General features: G+C 55.6%; 1 protein-coding gene across 1 annotated transcript in view; it reads left to right on the forward strand.

Annotated features, from left to right (window-relative positions):
• Window positions 1–13,784, forward strand: part of NCOR2 (nuclear receptor corepressor 2) — a 228,201-nt gene that overhangs the window by 191,437 nt on the left and 22,980 nt on the right. Inside the window, exons 20-27 of the mRNA XM_039561371.1 lie at window positions 939–1,494; window position 2,265; window positions 5,843–5,962; window positions 6,860–7,097; window positions 11,725–11,880; window positions 12,344–12,483; window positions 12,565–12,670; window positions 13,341–13,445. Of these exons, the coding sequence (XP_039417305.1) occupies window positions 939–1,494; window position 2,265; window positions 5,843–5,962; window positions 6,860–7,097; window positions 11,725–11,880; window positions 12,344–12,483; window positions 12,565–12,670; window positions 13,341–13,445 (1,422 nt within the window). The remainder of the gene's footprint in view (window positions 1–938; window positions 1,495–2,264; window positions 2,266–5,842; window positions 5,963–6,859; window positions 7,098–11,724; window positions 11,881–12,343; window positions 12,484–12,564; window positions 12,671–13,340; window positions 13,446–13,784) is intronic.

The following is a 13,784-nucleotide window of genomic DNA, read 5'->3' on the forward strand; positions in this document are numbered from 1 at the left end:
GAGGAAAGGCAGATGTGCTCCGATGTACAGCTCTTAGGACACAGTCCCTCTGTGGCACTCCTCTCACCAGCGTTTGAAAGCTGGCTGTGCTGCTGTGGAGAGACACAAGTCAAGGAATGCATGTGAGGAAGCCTTTGGGGCATGAGAGCCCTGCCCGGTGGGGACATGCTGGGATGGGACTGTGGAAATCTCCTGGTGTTCCTGGCCCTGGCCATGTTTGTCCGGCAGAGGCTTGGAGGGAGCGATCCTCTCCCCAGCTGTAGAAACAATCTCTTGGCAGCACCCAACTCCGAGCGGTGCACAGACGCTCCTGCTTCCAGCTCACGTCAAGCTGCTGGTGGCAGGTCTGGGAATGATCCTTCCCATGTAATAATTAACCTGTCCTGCAGCACTGCCAGCGCTTTCCTTTTGCTGACCCTGACCTCCTTTCTTCTGCCACCGGTGGCTTAAATAACAACAAACACGTGTAGTGTTTTGGGATGATCCCAGCTGCCCCAGGGGTGGCAGAGCCAGGGACACAGGCGATGCAAGTCAGCAAGCAGGGTGCCAGTGAGGTGCCTGGTCTGGGGCAGCTGATCATGTGCCATGGGTGAGAGGGCGAGAACGCAGCAGATCTTGTCTTGCAAGACAAGCCAGCAGCCAGGGTTTTCCCTTAAAATCCAGCTACCCAGTCAGTCAGTCTCCAGGCTTTTGGGTGTGTGGTTTTGTGTTTGGGTGGGGGTTAACAGTCGTGCTGGGCAAGCAGAGAGGCCCCCAGAAGAGCCCTTTGCTTAGTAGCCTCTGGATTCGGGGATCCCAGCACAGTTCTCCCAGCCCCGGGATCATCTCCCCCTCAGAGGAACGAGGGCGTTCTCTTCCCAAGGGAGGGGGTGGAGGCAGCGATATGGGAAGCAAGAATCTCAGGCTGATCCTTATTTTTATTTCTTCCCTTTTCTCAGCTGCAGTAAATAACAGCTCCGACACCGAGAGCATTCCCTCGCCAAGGCCCGAAGCCAAAGAAGGAGGCGAAAACGGGGCCAAGGCACCACCCGGGCCGGGAGGTGACGCCGGCACAGAACCGGCAGTCAAGTGGGAAGAGGCTCCAACACCCCCCGACGCTCCCCCTGCTCCCCCTGCCAACCCCGCTCCTGCTGCCAGCCCCCCGCCGGAGACAGCTCCCGAGCCACCCAGCACCGAGGAGAAGGTGCCGGAGGACCTGGTGGTGGACGTGGTGAAAACGGAGGAGCCGGAGGAGAAGGTGAGCGAGGAGCCCTGCAAGAGCGAGGTGAAGAAGGAGGAGAGCGAAGAGAGCCAGGAGAAGGACAAGGGGAATGACAAGAAGGTGGAAAGCGGCGTCGGCAGCGCAGGGACGGCGGGGACGGAGGGGACGCCCAAGGCCGAGAAGAAGGAGAGTCATAAGGGCAGCAAAGGCCCCGGGGTGAACCCCGACAGCGACTCCAGCGCGACCTGCAGCGCAGACGAGATGGATGAGCAGGAGGCTGTGGACAAGAGCAGGTAGGAGTGGGGAGATGGGGGCAAGGGCATGACCCAAGGGCCAGATGAGCTTTTCCATTGTGTGTCACAGTGCCCATGGGTGCCTTTGTGAGCTCCTCCTTGGGAATATCACTGCTCAGGCATTCCCCCAGGCAAAAGGACTTCCCAGCTGTGTCCCCACGTGCCCCCAGCCCTTTGGCCGTTGCTTCCAAAGGGGCTGTGACACAGCAGGCAGTGCGATGTCCCAATGTACAGGTGCTTCTGGGACATGGCCGTGGGCAGATGTTGGGTGCAGAGCCACTGCATCTGCTGGTGGCAGCTGCCCATCTGGGTGATGCAATGGAGCGGGATGTGCCCTCGGGGACAGTGGAGTTGTGCTGGTTTCCCAGCATCTGGGGTTGAGGATGGTTTCTGTCTGAGTTGGCACTGGCAGGAGAAAAGACACATCAGGGATGTGTTCCCACTGCAGAGAGGGGGCGAGTTGCTCCTTTGGCAGAGATGTTGCTCGCATGTGTAGGGGCAAATTATGCGTCCTGGCCATAAAGGCAGGAGAATTTGGTCTGTGCAAGCTTTCCTGGGGCCATGCCGATGGGTCTCCACCTGAGCCACTGTGGTCCCAAGTCCTCCACCCACCCCTAAGCCTGGCAGCCAAGAGCACCTCAGACCCTTCATGGATGGCTCTTGGGACAGGGAGGAGAAACACTGGCCTCCTCCTTGGAGAAACATCCTGCTCCTCTCCCAGCTTTTCCCACCGGGTCCTCCCCACCCAAGAGCTTCACAAATGGAGAGAGGGTTCTCTGTTTTTTAAAGAATACGTGTGAATAGGCACATCTTTGTAACACTGAATTTTCTGATGGCTCCTGGGCCAGGTAGGACTCCCATGTACACCCTGCCATTGTATGTAGGGGCAGCAGTCCCTCCTTGACTCAGAGCTGGGCAGGGACTGGAGGCTGGCGTCCCACATCCAACATCCTACATCCAGTGTCGTGCAAGCCCATCCTTTCTGTGGGCTCACAGGGAGCAGTTTGGCAGCAAGATGGGTCCTGCCAGGCTGGGAAAGCTGTATGCAGCGCTGTGGATGGGATTATTGAAAAAACGACTGAACAAAGTGGTGGGATGAAGTTGGAGGGAGCTGTTGTGCATCCCACCGCTCCAAATGGCCTCTGTGCTTCCCCTGTGATTGATGCAGGAGCCAGTGGATGAGTGCTGCTGGTGCCGGAGCATCCTCCGGGGTGCAGCCCCTCTCGCTGCCGAGCAGCTGGAAGCAGCGCTGGCGGTGCCAAGGGGTGGTGCGGGTGCTGCTGGCCCCGGCCCCGTGGCAGGGCTGAGGCCTCTTGGCTGCGATGCTCCTCTCCAGCAATGGGCAGAGTCCAGCACCACCCCTCCCCACCCTCCCCTCTTTCCCAGACAGGAGAAAATCTCCCAGTAAGGGAGAGTGAGGCCAGCAGGGCTGTCCTCCTCCAGTTTAACATTAACCCAACCGAAAGCAGGACAGCAGTGGCTTGTATCGACTTCCCAGCAGCAAAGGAGCAAGTCGTCTTGGGAACGACTTTTCCATCGCGGCTTCTCGCTGAGTCAGCACCTATCTCACTTGTCAAATAGTTACCAGCTTCCAGGAATATTAAACATTAAACAGGCGTCCCGCAGCTCCCGGGCCACTCCTCTCATCCGGTGTGGTGATGAGGCGCGGGCGATAGCAGAGCCTGCTGGCATGGGAAGGCTGCAGCTGACGCTGACATCAGGCGCTTCCCAACCCAGAAGCACCCACAGGGTTGATCCTCCGCTGGCTCAGAGCTTTTGGCACCGCCGTGCTCCCGGTGGGGACTCGGTTGCCCTTCCCAGCTGTAGCTTTGCTCCCTTGCCTTCCCCGTGGGCTGAGGGCTGCTGGCCCGCAGGCGTTAGCGCAGCCCCGCTGCCGCAGCGTGACTCGCGCTGAGCAGGACCGGGCTGCCGCGATGCCGCGTGAGCCGCCCCGTCACCGCATCACCCGATGCTTGCCCACCCACCCAGCGCCAGCGGGGCGTGGGTGCTCTTCCCTGCGCTTGTGAAAGCATCAAGCTGTCCCCGGCATCTCCCAGAAGAGGACAGAGGGTGGCTGGGGTGTCCCCGCGGTGAGAAAGGAAGGAGTTCAGAGTAGGGGCAGCCTTATTTTGGTCCTCCTGCAGTTCGCGCTAGCAAAGACACGTCCAGGATTGAGGAGGCGCGGCCTTAACTCATCCAAGCTGAAGGAGGCAGCTGGTTGTCTGCGGTTCCATGCAGCGAGTGCTGCAGGAGGGCTGCTGCAAGCACAGCCAGGACGTGGTTCAGCAGGAGGTCACGCCAGATGGGGACATGTGAGGGAGGCCACGCACAGCTACCGCTGCAGACCTGCAGCATGGAGAGGAGACACCTGCACCGACCACCTCTGTGCTGCACGTCCCATTGCTGGCTCAGCCGCAGGTGCAGGGACTCTGCCAGGCCATTGCCATGCTGCAGCCATGTCTCTGTCTTGGGGGAGCCCATTGTGGAGATCTGGTAGCCACTGCCTTTGCACAACTACTAGGGAATCGTGTTTGGCTGGGTCACGTGTCAGTGTGTTGGATCACCTGGAAGTTAAACTAGTGCCCACCTGTCTCTGTGTCAGAAGAAGTAAGAGTATGGGAAATGCGGTGTCCTGGTCATCCCCAAAGCTTCGTGCCTGGGAGGGGACATTTCCACACTGCAGAAGCTCAGCTGTGAGCCTCCTGACCCCTTCCTGCTCTGTTTTCCCATCCTTCCCAATGCCATCAGCCATCTTAAGGCACTGGTGATTGGGTTTGGGAGGCACTGGGCTGGCAGCAGGTTGATAAGAGATGCCAAGAGTTGTTCATATGGTGATTTCCAGAGCAAAGCACCCAACAGGCATCCCATCGTCTGGCGCAAGATCTGCTGGGAGGGACGTAATAAATTAGGCAATTTGCATACTGATGAATTTAATACTGACTTTGGCTTCCGAAGCATCAGGATCCTGGAGGGCTTCAGGAAACCTGAAGATCTTGAGAGTGCTTAAAGGGACTTTAAGGGTGCTTAAATGTACCTCTTCAAGCACCAGCGAGCGCACGAAGCAGCTGCTGGGGTGGCGGTTCCACAGCTCAGCCTGGCGTGAAGGTCTTGGGAACAAGTGCTGGGTGTCCTTGTCCCCAGCCCTATGTCTCAGCAGACTTTGGGGCGTTGAACCCCTCCAGGAGTGTGGCTTCACAACACCCATGTGGCTCCACAGGCAGGCATCATTGGGATTATTTAGGGAGCAGTTGAAATTTGCTGTCCCTTGGTTGGTTTGCCCTGGGTGCCTAACCCTGGTCCCAGTGTGGAGGTGGGTCCCCTTCCCCTCTGATGCCAGGCACTGTGCAGAGCAGGGGCTGGGGCAGTCCCAGCACCGTGATGAGTTTATTCCCCGCACATGGCCCCGCCACGCTTGTTTATTCATCCAAGGGTGAGCATGGAATGACCTTGAAATTTATAGGCTGAAGAGAGCACTGAAATAACAGCTAAAATAAACAAATCAAGCTGTAAAGCTTGAAAGCTATGAACTGGCTTCAACAAACTGGAGTCAGGAGGGAGAGAAAGCAGAGATGGCCTGGACAGACGTGGTCTCTGAGGTCTCGGCATAAGCTCGGGAGCTGGACACACTGAGGGTTTGACCAATGGGCTTTGCACACCTCCATCCCACCCCATTTTTGTGGTATCATGGGGATGCCCCCCACGTTTGCACAGGGGCTCTGCACGGCTGGCTGAGTGTCTACCAGGCGGCTCAAACAGCCAAGGGGAAGAGCAAGTGGTGAGGGTGCAGGGCTGCACAGCTGCTGGGCTGCTGAGTACCAAATCCCATCCAAATCCAGCCTCTCATCTTTCAAGTGACCCAGGCGCCCCAGTTGCCTGCATGTGGTGGCTTGCCCTGGCTTTAGCACCTTGATAAAAGACAGTCCTTGAGGAATAGCGTGAGGCCGATCCCTAGTGCCACACGAGCCCTACGTTTCAGCTCTGGAGGGTAGCATGATGTCCAAATGAAATCTGAACTGGTCACTTGCTCTGTAACACCCAGCTCTGGAGTCCATTCTCCCTCAGGTTTATTCTGGACAACAGCAGATTTATTAGAAATAACATGGGGATGAAGGAAAGTGGGCTCAAGAGCCTGTTGAGCCAGACATAAGGGTCTTGTTTGAGCATGTAGTCAGTCCCATGGGGGTTGTCTTTGAGCCCAGATTCCCAGCAGTGAGCAGTGGTCCAGCACGCTCCTCTCTGATGCAGAGGATGTCCTCTAGGCTTGGCAGCACAAAACGGGGGTGCAGGGTGTGGGGGAGCCCTGGGCCATGAAGCCTGTCCATGGCTGACGTGCGTGTTTTGGTTCCAGGTTGCTGTCCCCCGGCCCAGCCTGCTCAACACCGCCAGCGACACCAGGCTCAACTCCTCGCCGCAGAAGCCGCTGGACCTGAAACAGCTGAAGCAGAGAGCTGCTGCCATCCCTCCCATTGTGAGTACCCTGCTGGAGAGGGCAGCCTGCACCTCGTGCATGCTCTCCTGCTGGGCTCCGTGGTGTGTGTCAGGGTTGCAAGGATGTGCTCATCCCTGGGGATGGCCTCAGGTCCACAGAGAGCTGTGCCTGGGCGGTGCAAGTCCCCGGCCAGGCAAGGTGCTCCTTGTGCAGAGTGTGTTCCCAGCTGCTGGAGCAGCTCTGCCAGCAGCATTTGGATGTCTCTTGAGCTCTTTTATCAGAAAATCGTGGGAGGTCTGGACAGAAAAAGCTTTTCATTGCCACATGACTGCTGCCTCCCATTGCTTTAAAAAGAGAGAGTGCACCTTCCCAGCCCTGCACTTCCATCTCGTGCTTGGAGGGTATCACCTTCCTCACCCAGAAGCTTTGCTTGGTCCTGTTTTTGACTACCCAGTAGCCATGTATTGAAAGTACTGGTACAGTGACTTGGGCTGTGAGAAGAAGCATCTTGGTATCTCCAGGGTCAGCACCGGAGGAGCAGCGACACAGGGTGGGCAGGGAGGAAATCCCTGCTTTGGGGTTTGCATGCTCAGGGAGGACCCATTCCTGATGCTCTTCCAGTTTCCCATATTGCAGCTTAAGATGTGGCTGCTGTAATGTAACTTCTGGCAAAAGCTACAAGCACCTAACTGTAGATGAGAGGTTTTGAACAAGTCTGACTCTTTCCTGTAGTATCACCAGCGCAGAGCTGATACTCTTTGTCGTGGGCTTTTTTAATCTCCTGTGGCTAGTGAGCTTTGAAGCCCTGTTTGGTCTCTGCTAAGACTTGGCTGTGATAGTGTGGGGCAGGGGCTTCTCATGGGTCCTGATGTCTTCAAGATTGTTATGGATGTCAGCAGCACATGATGAGTGTCACCAATTCTTACTGCTTTGCAGATTTCCGAAGGTTTCTCAGAGGGGATATTGCAGAGTGGAAGTGCGAAGCCTCAGGTGCCTCCCCACGCCTTGGCTCTCTACCAGCAGCAGATCACAAAAGCCCACGAGTCTGCCCGTGAGGACATGCCCCCGAGCAAGCTCTCACAGTCCCAGCAGCAGCAGGCTGAGAAGGAGCAGCAGCAGCCCAGCAGCAGTCCCAGGGGGAAGAGCCGGAGCCCCGCTGTTGGTGACAAGGAAGGTACGGCTGTGTGCGTGTTTATCCGCGCGGAGTGCCCGGGGTGTGCAGCTGTACGCAGCCAGCAGCTTTCCCCCTCTTAGGCAAAAGCTTGTTTCGACCCCTGAAAGCTCTTTAATAGCATCTTGAGGCAGGACGAGAGAGGCATGGCTAATTTCCCGTGTTCATTAGACAGTACATCATGTCTCATTGAGCCCACAGCAAACACCGGGCAGTGTGGAGCGCCGAGGAGGTGAAGATTGCCTTTATTAGCGTCTGCCATTCACCCGAGAGCAGAGGGGCCTGGAGGCATGCCAAGGCTCTGGGTACAATGGCTCTTTTCTACCTTGCTGGCTTTCTATAAAGAATGCTTTTAATGCACAGCAGGGACCATTATTTCATTTAAAATCAATGCTAATACTGTGACTCGGAGTCCAAAGGTTCCTGTAAAGATTCCCAGTGCTTTCTCCCTGGAATAGCTCTGATGTGGTTTGGCTGCCTAATGAGCAATTCAGAGGTTCCCACCGTAGAACATCTGAAACATTATTAGCTTGTGCACCTGGGGATCAAGGTTAAGGAGAGACGGGAAGTCCTGATGAGACCATCCTCTGAATGTGTTTTTAATCTGAGTGTTAGAGTCTGTTCCAGTTCAGAGTCTGTGTCCCTGCCCCCCACAGCCAGCCCGTGGCTCAGTTGTTAGGAAGAGAGGCTGTCACCAATGGCACAGTCAGGAGCAGAGAAGTTGGGCTTGGGTGGGTACTATGTCTGCCAGTGCTGGATCCCACACAGGAATGGGTGCAGCTGCAAAAATCACCTACTTGTGCATGGAAGAGGAGGGTGGATATGACTGCACTGAGGGGCACTGGACTTGGGCTGTGATCTTTGCTGGAAAATCACTGCACTAGTTCACCCTCTGGCAGCCAGGACTGTAGCAGCCTGCTCTGCAGTGTCCAGGCCCAGGTAGTTATTCCTCAAGCTGTCATGTCCCTCTGGACAGAAGGATGTGCTTGCAAAAAGAGCTGGTTGCTGGCACTTGGCCACAATTTTTTCAAACATTAAATTAGCACCATGTGTGCATCGCACCTTCAGAATGTTTTGCATGTAGGCAAGGAAGGTGACTGCTCACCTTGCAAAAAAGGGAGTTTCCCCTAAGTCATGGTGTTGCCACCCATTATGTCCTATTTCCACTTGATCTTATCCCCCTGTGCTCCTGTTTCCTGCCCAGGTGGAACAGTTCCCCTCCGGCTCTTCCCCCCCAGTGGCAGGTAATCAGGTTTGATCTCCTGTGCCGTAATCCTGATCAGATCCTGGGCAGATCTGATGCTGCACTGCTCAGCTTCCTTGTGAGCTGGGTGCCACAGCTGGCACTCCAGCCCAGAGCTCTGCACTGCCCATGTCCCAGTGCTGCAGCTCCTCCTGGCCACAGGAGAATGAGGAGATGAAGCAAATTTGTGGGTATGAGGTACAAGGCAGGGTTTAGGGGTTGAAGTCAACCGTGCCACTCTGCGACCTGCTGGCACCATTATCAAATACAAAGATCTGTTATCCAGGTGGATCTTTTGTTGCTTTGTTCTCTTCGAAGCACTAATGACATGAAGCACTTTATTCTCTCCTCTGTAGAGCTCTGAATCTTTCATGTTAATGAAAGTAATTATGCCTCCCTATATCCCTGCAAATGCCTCAGCAGGTCTTGGGCTCCAGCTGTGTGCTCTCCAAGCCCTGTGTGGCTGTGCATCTGTGCTGGGTGCCACAGTGGGTCTGGAATGCATGTGGACCCCGGGGAGACAGAGGCTGGTCTACTCTGTTCATAGTGGGAATGCATCTCCGTTTTGAAAACCAGCAGGTTTGCGATGAGTCGCCTTGCAGGGAGAAATCAACTCCCCCAAATCCCTGATTTCAGTACAAGTATGGACTCAGGCACCGTCTCGGTGCTGTCTCTGCCTCTTGGAACAAATCCTGGCTGTGGGTCAGGGGTTAGAAGGGAGATAGCCAGATAGTCCTGGCAAATCCATGTGCATCCCTTCCCTCCCCTGCTCTCCAAGGCATCCCAGTGAAGTGGCAGGCATCCAGACTGCAGACATTAGGCTGCCACATGGCTTGGAGTTAGAGTCCAGCACAGCCTGCAGAGCCCTCTGGAGACCAGCCTTGTGCCACCTCTCAGCAAGGGGCTGACTCCACCAGAGCAGGTACTCCTGTTCCTCCCCTGCTCGATAAGAGAGCTTGAACTCCTGCAACCGCTCTGGAGATCAACATCCTTCACACGGCTCTGGATCCGCTTCAAAGCCAAGTCTTGCACACATCCTGGCCGAGGCGTTGGCTGCCTCGCAGCCGCTGGCTGCGGCTGTATCAGCTTGGAGGGCGGCCAGCCAGCCATACCTTCCTGAGCACTGCCCTCTCTTCCCTGCCTTCCAAGAGGAGCTGCTAATCACGGGGCTGGGCAGAGGCAGGCAGCCCTGCCTGGATCTCACCAGCAGGCAGACGGATCCTTTCCCCAGTGCCGGGTTGCCGTCGGGCGTATCTTCGGTTATCGCTCGGCAGTTGGAGCGCCAGCGGTGTGTTTTGTGTTGATTTAGTTGTGTTTCATTTGGCCTTTGTAGGCAATGTGGAGCCAAGAGCATTAATTTGGATGACGGATCATATAAACTCTGACTCCTTCGCTCCCATTCCAGGGACTTGATAAACGGTAATAGGAACTCTCTCTTCCCCGTGTAAGTGCTATTTTATCAAAAGCTGGCTGAGTTATAGCCACCCTCTAATGCGAGGGCAATTAGGAACTGGCCACATTTCACAGGCTGGAGAGGCTCGCCGGGGAGGGGACAGCTCCCACGGGGAGGGGAGGAGGACGAGGCTCTCCAAGAGCCATCCAGGGTGCATATAGCCTTGGCTGACAGTGCCTTGGCGTCAGGGAGCGTCTTCAGCTCGGACTTCCCAGCACTGTTTGCCCCCACACGAGCAGAGCTGAATGGGGCCGAGCTGAAGGGGAGATGGTCAGGGAGTGTGGATGTGCCAGGGACTCTCTGTCAGTGTGGAGGATGCGCCTGGATTCCCCTCTGTTGTCAGGATGAAGGGATCCTCTCTGGGATCCCACGTGGGGAGGGAAGAGGCCACAGCCAAGGTCTGGCCCCGCCGGGCTGCAGAGGTGTTAGTGCCTGCACACCTCTGTGTGCCCAGAATGGATTTCTTCTCTCACTGAAGCAGACAAGAATAATCTCCCTGCTTCTGAATACACTGAGCATTAATAACGATAATGTAGTAAAGCCTCATTAAATTGGGCCTCTGATAATCTACTTGCCCTATTATTAGGCTTAGCAGGATTCAGGCATCTATTTTTATCAAAAATTGATGGTTAAAGGCTGGGTTCATTTGTGATTGCTATTGTTTACTGCCCAGTTTCTAATTTCTGGTCACTGCAAACGTTACACAGGTGGGTCTGGGGAGGAAGGGCAGTGCAAAATGAAGTGTTTCTTGATTACAAGCAAATCCTACCAAACCTGCCTCTAATCCATCCAGAAAAGGCTGTCTCATCCATCTGCTTAGCCAAGTGTGAGGATGCACTTGGCATAGAGCAGATTAAGCCTCTCTTTTCCTCAGCATCTTTCAGCACATGGCAGGCTTCAGGTGTCCCCAGCACAGCTCCTCCATCACTAAGCTCTTCTTGGCCTCCCGTCAGCGTTTTTATAGCCAGGATGAACCCAGCCTGGTATCCAGGATGCCCTGAACCAGGTAATTCAGGAAACTTTCCTGCCCCCAGCCACTGTGCCTCAGAGAGGACCAGCGAGCCTCCCTCATTTGGTTGTTCCGCAGAGCCCGTCTCCGTCTTCCTTTGCCTTTGATGGTCTCGTGCAGCGTGCTTGTCCCAGGTGTTCAGAGAACATCAGTGTGCTTTTCCCTTGCTGTCTAAGAAACTGATGCCATTATTTCTGGCCCCTTCCCACAGCTTACAAATGGTTCATAGCGTGGAGCCGGCCTTTAAGAGCGGCTGAGCTTTCACATCGCCATGTGATGTGGGGAAGAGCCTGTCCCTGGTGTGCTGGCATTGCAGTGGTCCTGGCAGTGGCCTGGGGCTCTGCAGGCACCCTGTGCCCAGCTGCACACCACAGACAGTGTAGTCACCAGCGAGCTGGTGCCCTCTGGATGTCCCCCATGCACCAGAGGGATGCCAACATTGCTGCTTCTTGGCTTTAACATCAGGGAAGGATTTGGCAGCATCATCATTAATCCTCCAGCCCTGCCGTGCTGGGATGATGTGGAGCTGTGGGCACAGGCAGGAGCTGCCCAGGAGCAATTCACTAATGGCCAAGCCCTGGCAAGGAGCTGGACTCTACACCCAGCTGCATGCCAAATGCCATCTCCTCTCCTGGGTGAGGTGGGGTGGCACCAGGTCCATGGAGCTTCCTGCTGGCAGTGGGCACCAGCAGAGTCACCAACACAGATGTCCCATCGCACTTGAGATACCTGAGTAAAATAAATGCTGTCAAACCCAGGCAGTGACACAGAGCTTTTTCCTTTTAGCTTGGCTGGGGAGTTGAGCCCTCGCCTCCTGGCCATCTCCTGTGCTTGGAGCTGGTTCTGGCTTCCCTGCCCGTGCTCACAGGCACCCCTCACCTATGCTGGCCACTGACCACGCGGTTTCTTTCTGTGTCCCTTGCAGAAAAGTCCGTGCATTTCTCAGCCATTGCAGAGGCTCAGAAGCTGAGTGCAGAGTCGATGGCTGCCTCCTGCTGGCCCCCTGTTCTGTCCTACCCCCGGGATGTGATCAAAACGTCTCCCCAGGTGGAGCCCCACTTGTTCCAGTATAACCCACCAGGCAAGTAAAACCCCCTGGCTGTGTGGCATGTGCCCTCCTCTGCCTGACCTGGGGCTGAGCACAGAGGCTGTGCTTGCAGCCGCTATCACAGGTTGGGCTATTTAAAGGTCCCAGGACGGTCAAGCGTCTCCCAGCTCTGGGGCAGGTTTAGGGGTGTGGTTTGTCACAGAGCAGTGTGGGTGCAAAGTCAGACAGGTTTTATCCCTCGCTGCGCTGTCCTCTCTGGCTGGAGGGCAGACAGCTCGGGCGCAGCTCATCCTCTGGCAGCAGAGGGGACAAGGCAGTAATTCAAACTATTCCAGTCCTTTCCAAAATGATCGTGTGACTTGGAGCCTCGTGCAGGCTCACAGCCGGCCGGGTCAGTGCATCCAGCCCCTGCTCCCTCCCGTGCCCCTTTGCTCTCTGATGGCTGCAGCTGCTGTCCCTGCCCTCGCTCTCACAAACATTTGTGTTTTCCTCACAGGACACCCCATCCCACTGAACCTGCATGAGAGCTCTCGCTCAGGGCTGCAGAGACTAGCCAGCATCTCCAACCCTCCTCCCCTCATCTCCTCCACCAAGCACCCCTCCGTGCTGGAGAGATCCGTCGGATCCATTTCCCAGGTAGGATATTGATAGGTGTGAGCAGTGGAGATGCCTCACAGGGACCAGCAGTTGTTCCTGACCTCTCCTCTTGGCCCACAGGGAATGCCCATCCAGCTCCACACGCCCTACAGCCCCGAGCATGCCAAGGTTCCCGTCGGTTCCATCACCATGGGCCTGCCACTAGCCATGGATCCCAAGAAACTGGGTAAGGAGCTGGGAGACAAGTTGTTTCTCATGTGCTCTGAGAGCAGCAGGGAGCGAGCTTGCCAGCAGCATAGGGGAAAGGAGCACAGGGCACAGCAAGGGAGCACACGGAGAGAACTGCTAAGAGGATGAAAGGATTAGTCCCATCAGGAGAGCAGAGACACATGGAGCTAAATTTGTGCAGTATAGGAAAGCAACAACTCGGTCAGGGACGCTTCCCAGCCTATAAATACCCTCCAGCTAATACTGTGATAGAAGGAAGGAAATATATTGTTGCTCCCCAGGCTGGTAGGATAAAGAGTAAATGGCCTGAAGTGAACAAAGAAAGTGTTTAGTCTGCAGATTTGGAAGCTTTTCTTAACAGCAGGAGGGAATGGGTGTGGGATCAAGCCTGGGGAGGAGGGATATGAGCTCTGTTTCCCACTGTGTGTCGGTCCTGTTACAGACCAGCACAGGGTTTTCAGTGTCAGCTCAGGTCCCGTTGTGGGCAGTGCCAGGGCAAGGGATCTGGCTTTGCTCGGTGGCATTTGTGTATTCACCCTGCAGAAGCACATCCCAAAGAGCTGGGAATGGCAACGGTGCCAAGAAGGTGCCACCTCAGAGCTGGAGCCAGCTGAGGGCTATGGCCCCGTGTCCTGCACCTATGCTGATACATGGTTAATGTTTTCCAGTGCCTTTTCCTGGAGTAAAGCAGGAACAACTTTCTCCTAGAAGCCAGGCCAGCCAGCCGGAAAGTCTGGTTCTGCAGCCATCCCAGGAGGGCTCCATCCTGCGGGGTGAGCACCCACAGCGGGCAGCATGTGCCCCAGCTCTGGGAAGGGAGGGATGCTGGCACTGCCAAGCCTGGTGAATGCCACACTGGCTGCAGCTGCCCAGTGATCTCAGGTTTGATTTGTGGAATTGCACCCAGCCAAAGATGTCTCTTTGCCCCTTTTCTCTACCTCCCCAAATCAGGGCCTCAGGTATTGATTCTGGTGGAGGTTTTGTGTTCAAGGCGCACCTGAAAATCTGTTACTTAAGACAAAGCAAGACCTTTTTATATTACATTAATTAGTATTTTCGTGCTTTTCACTGCTGCTGCTGCTGCAGCTGGACAGGGACCCCCATTTGGTTAA

Source organism: Corvus cornix, chromosome 15 (assembly GCF_000738735.6).
Source record: "Corvus cornix cornix isolate S_Up_H32 chromosome 15, ASM73873v5, whole genome shotgun sequence".
Taxonomy (NCBI): Eukaryota; Metazoa; Chordata; class Aves; order Passeriformes; family Corvidae; genus Corvus; species Corvus cornix.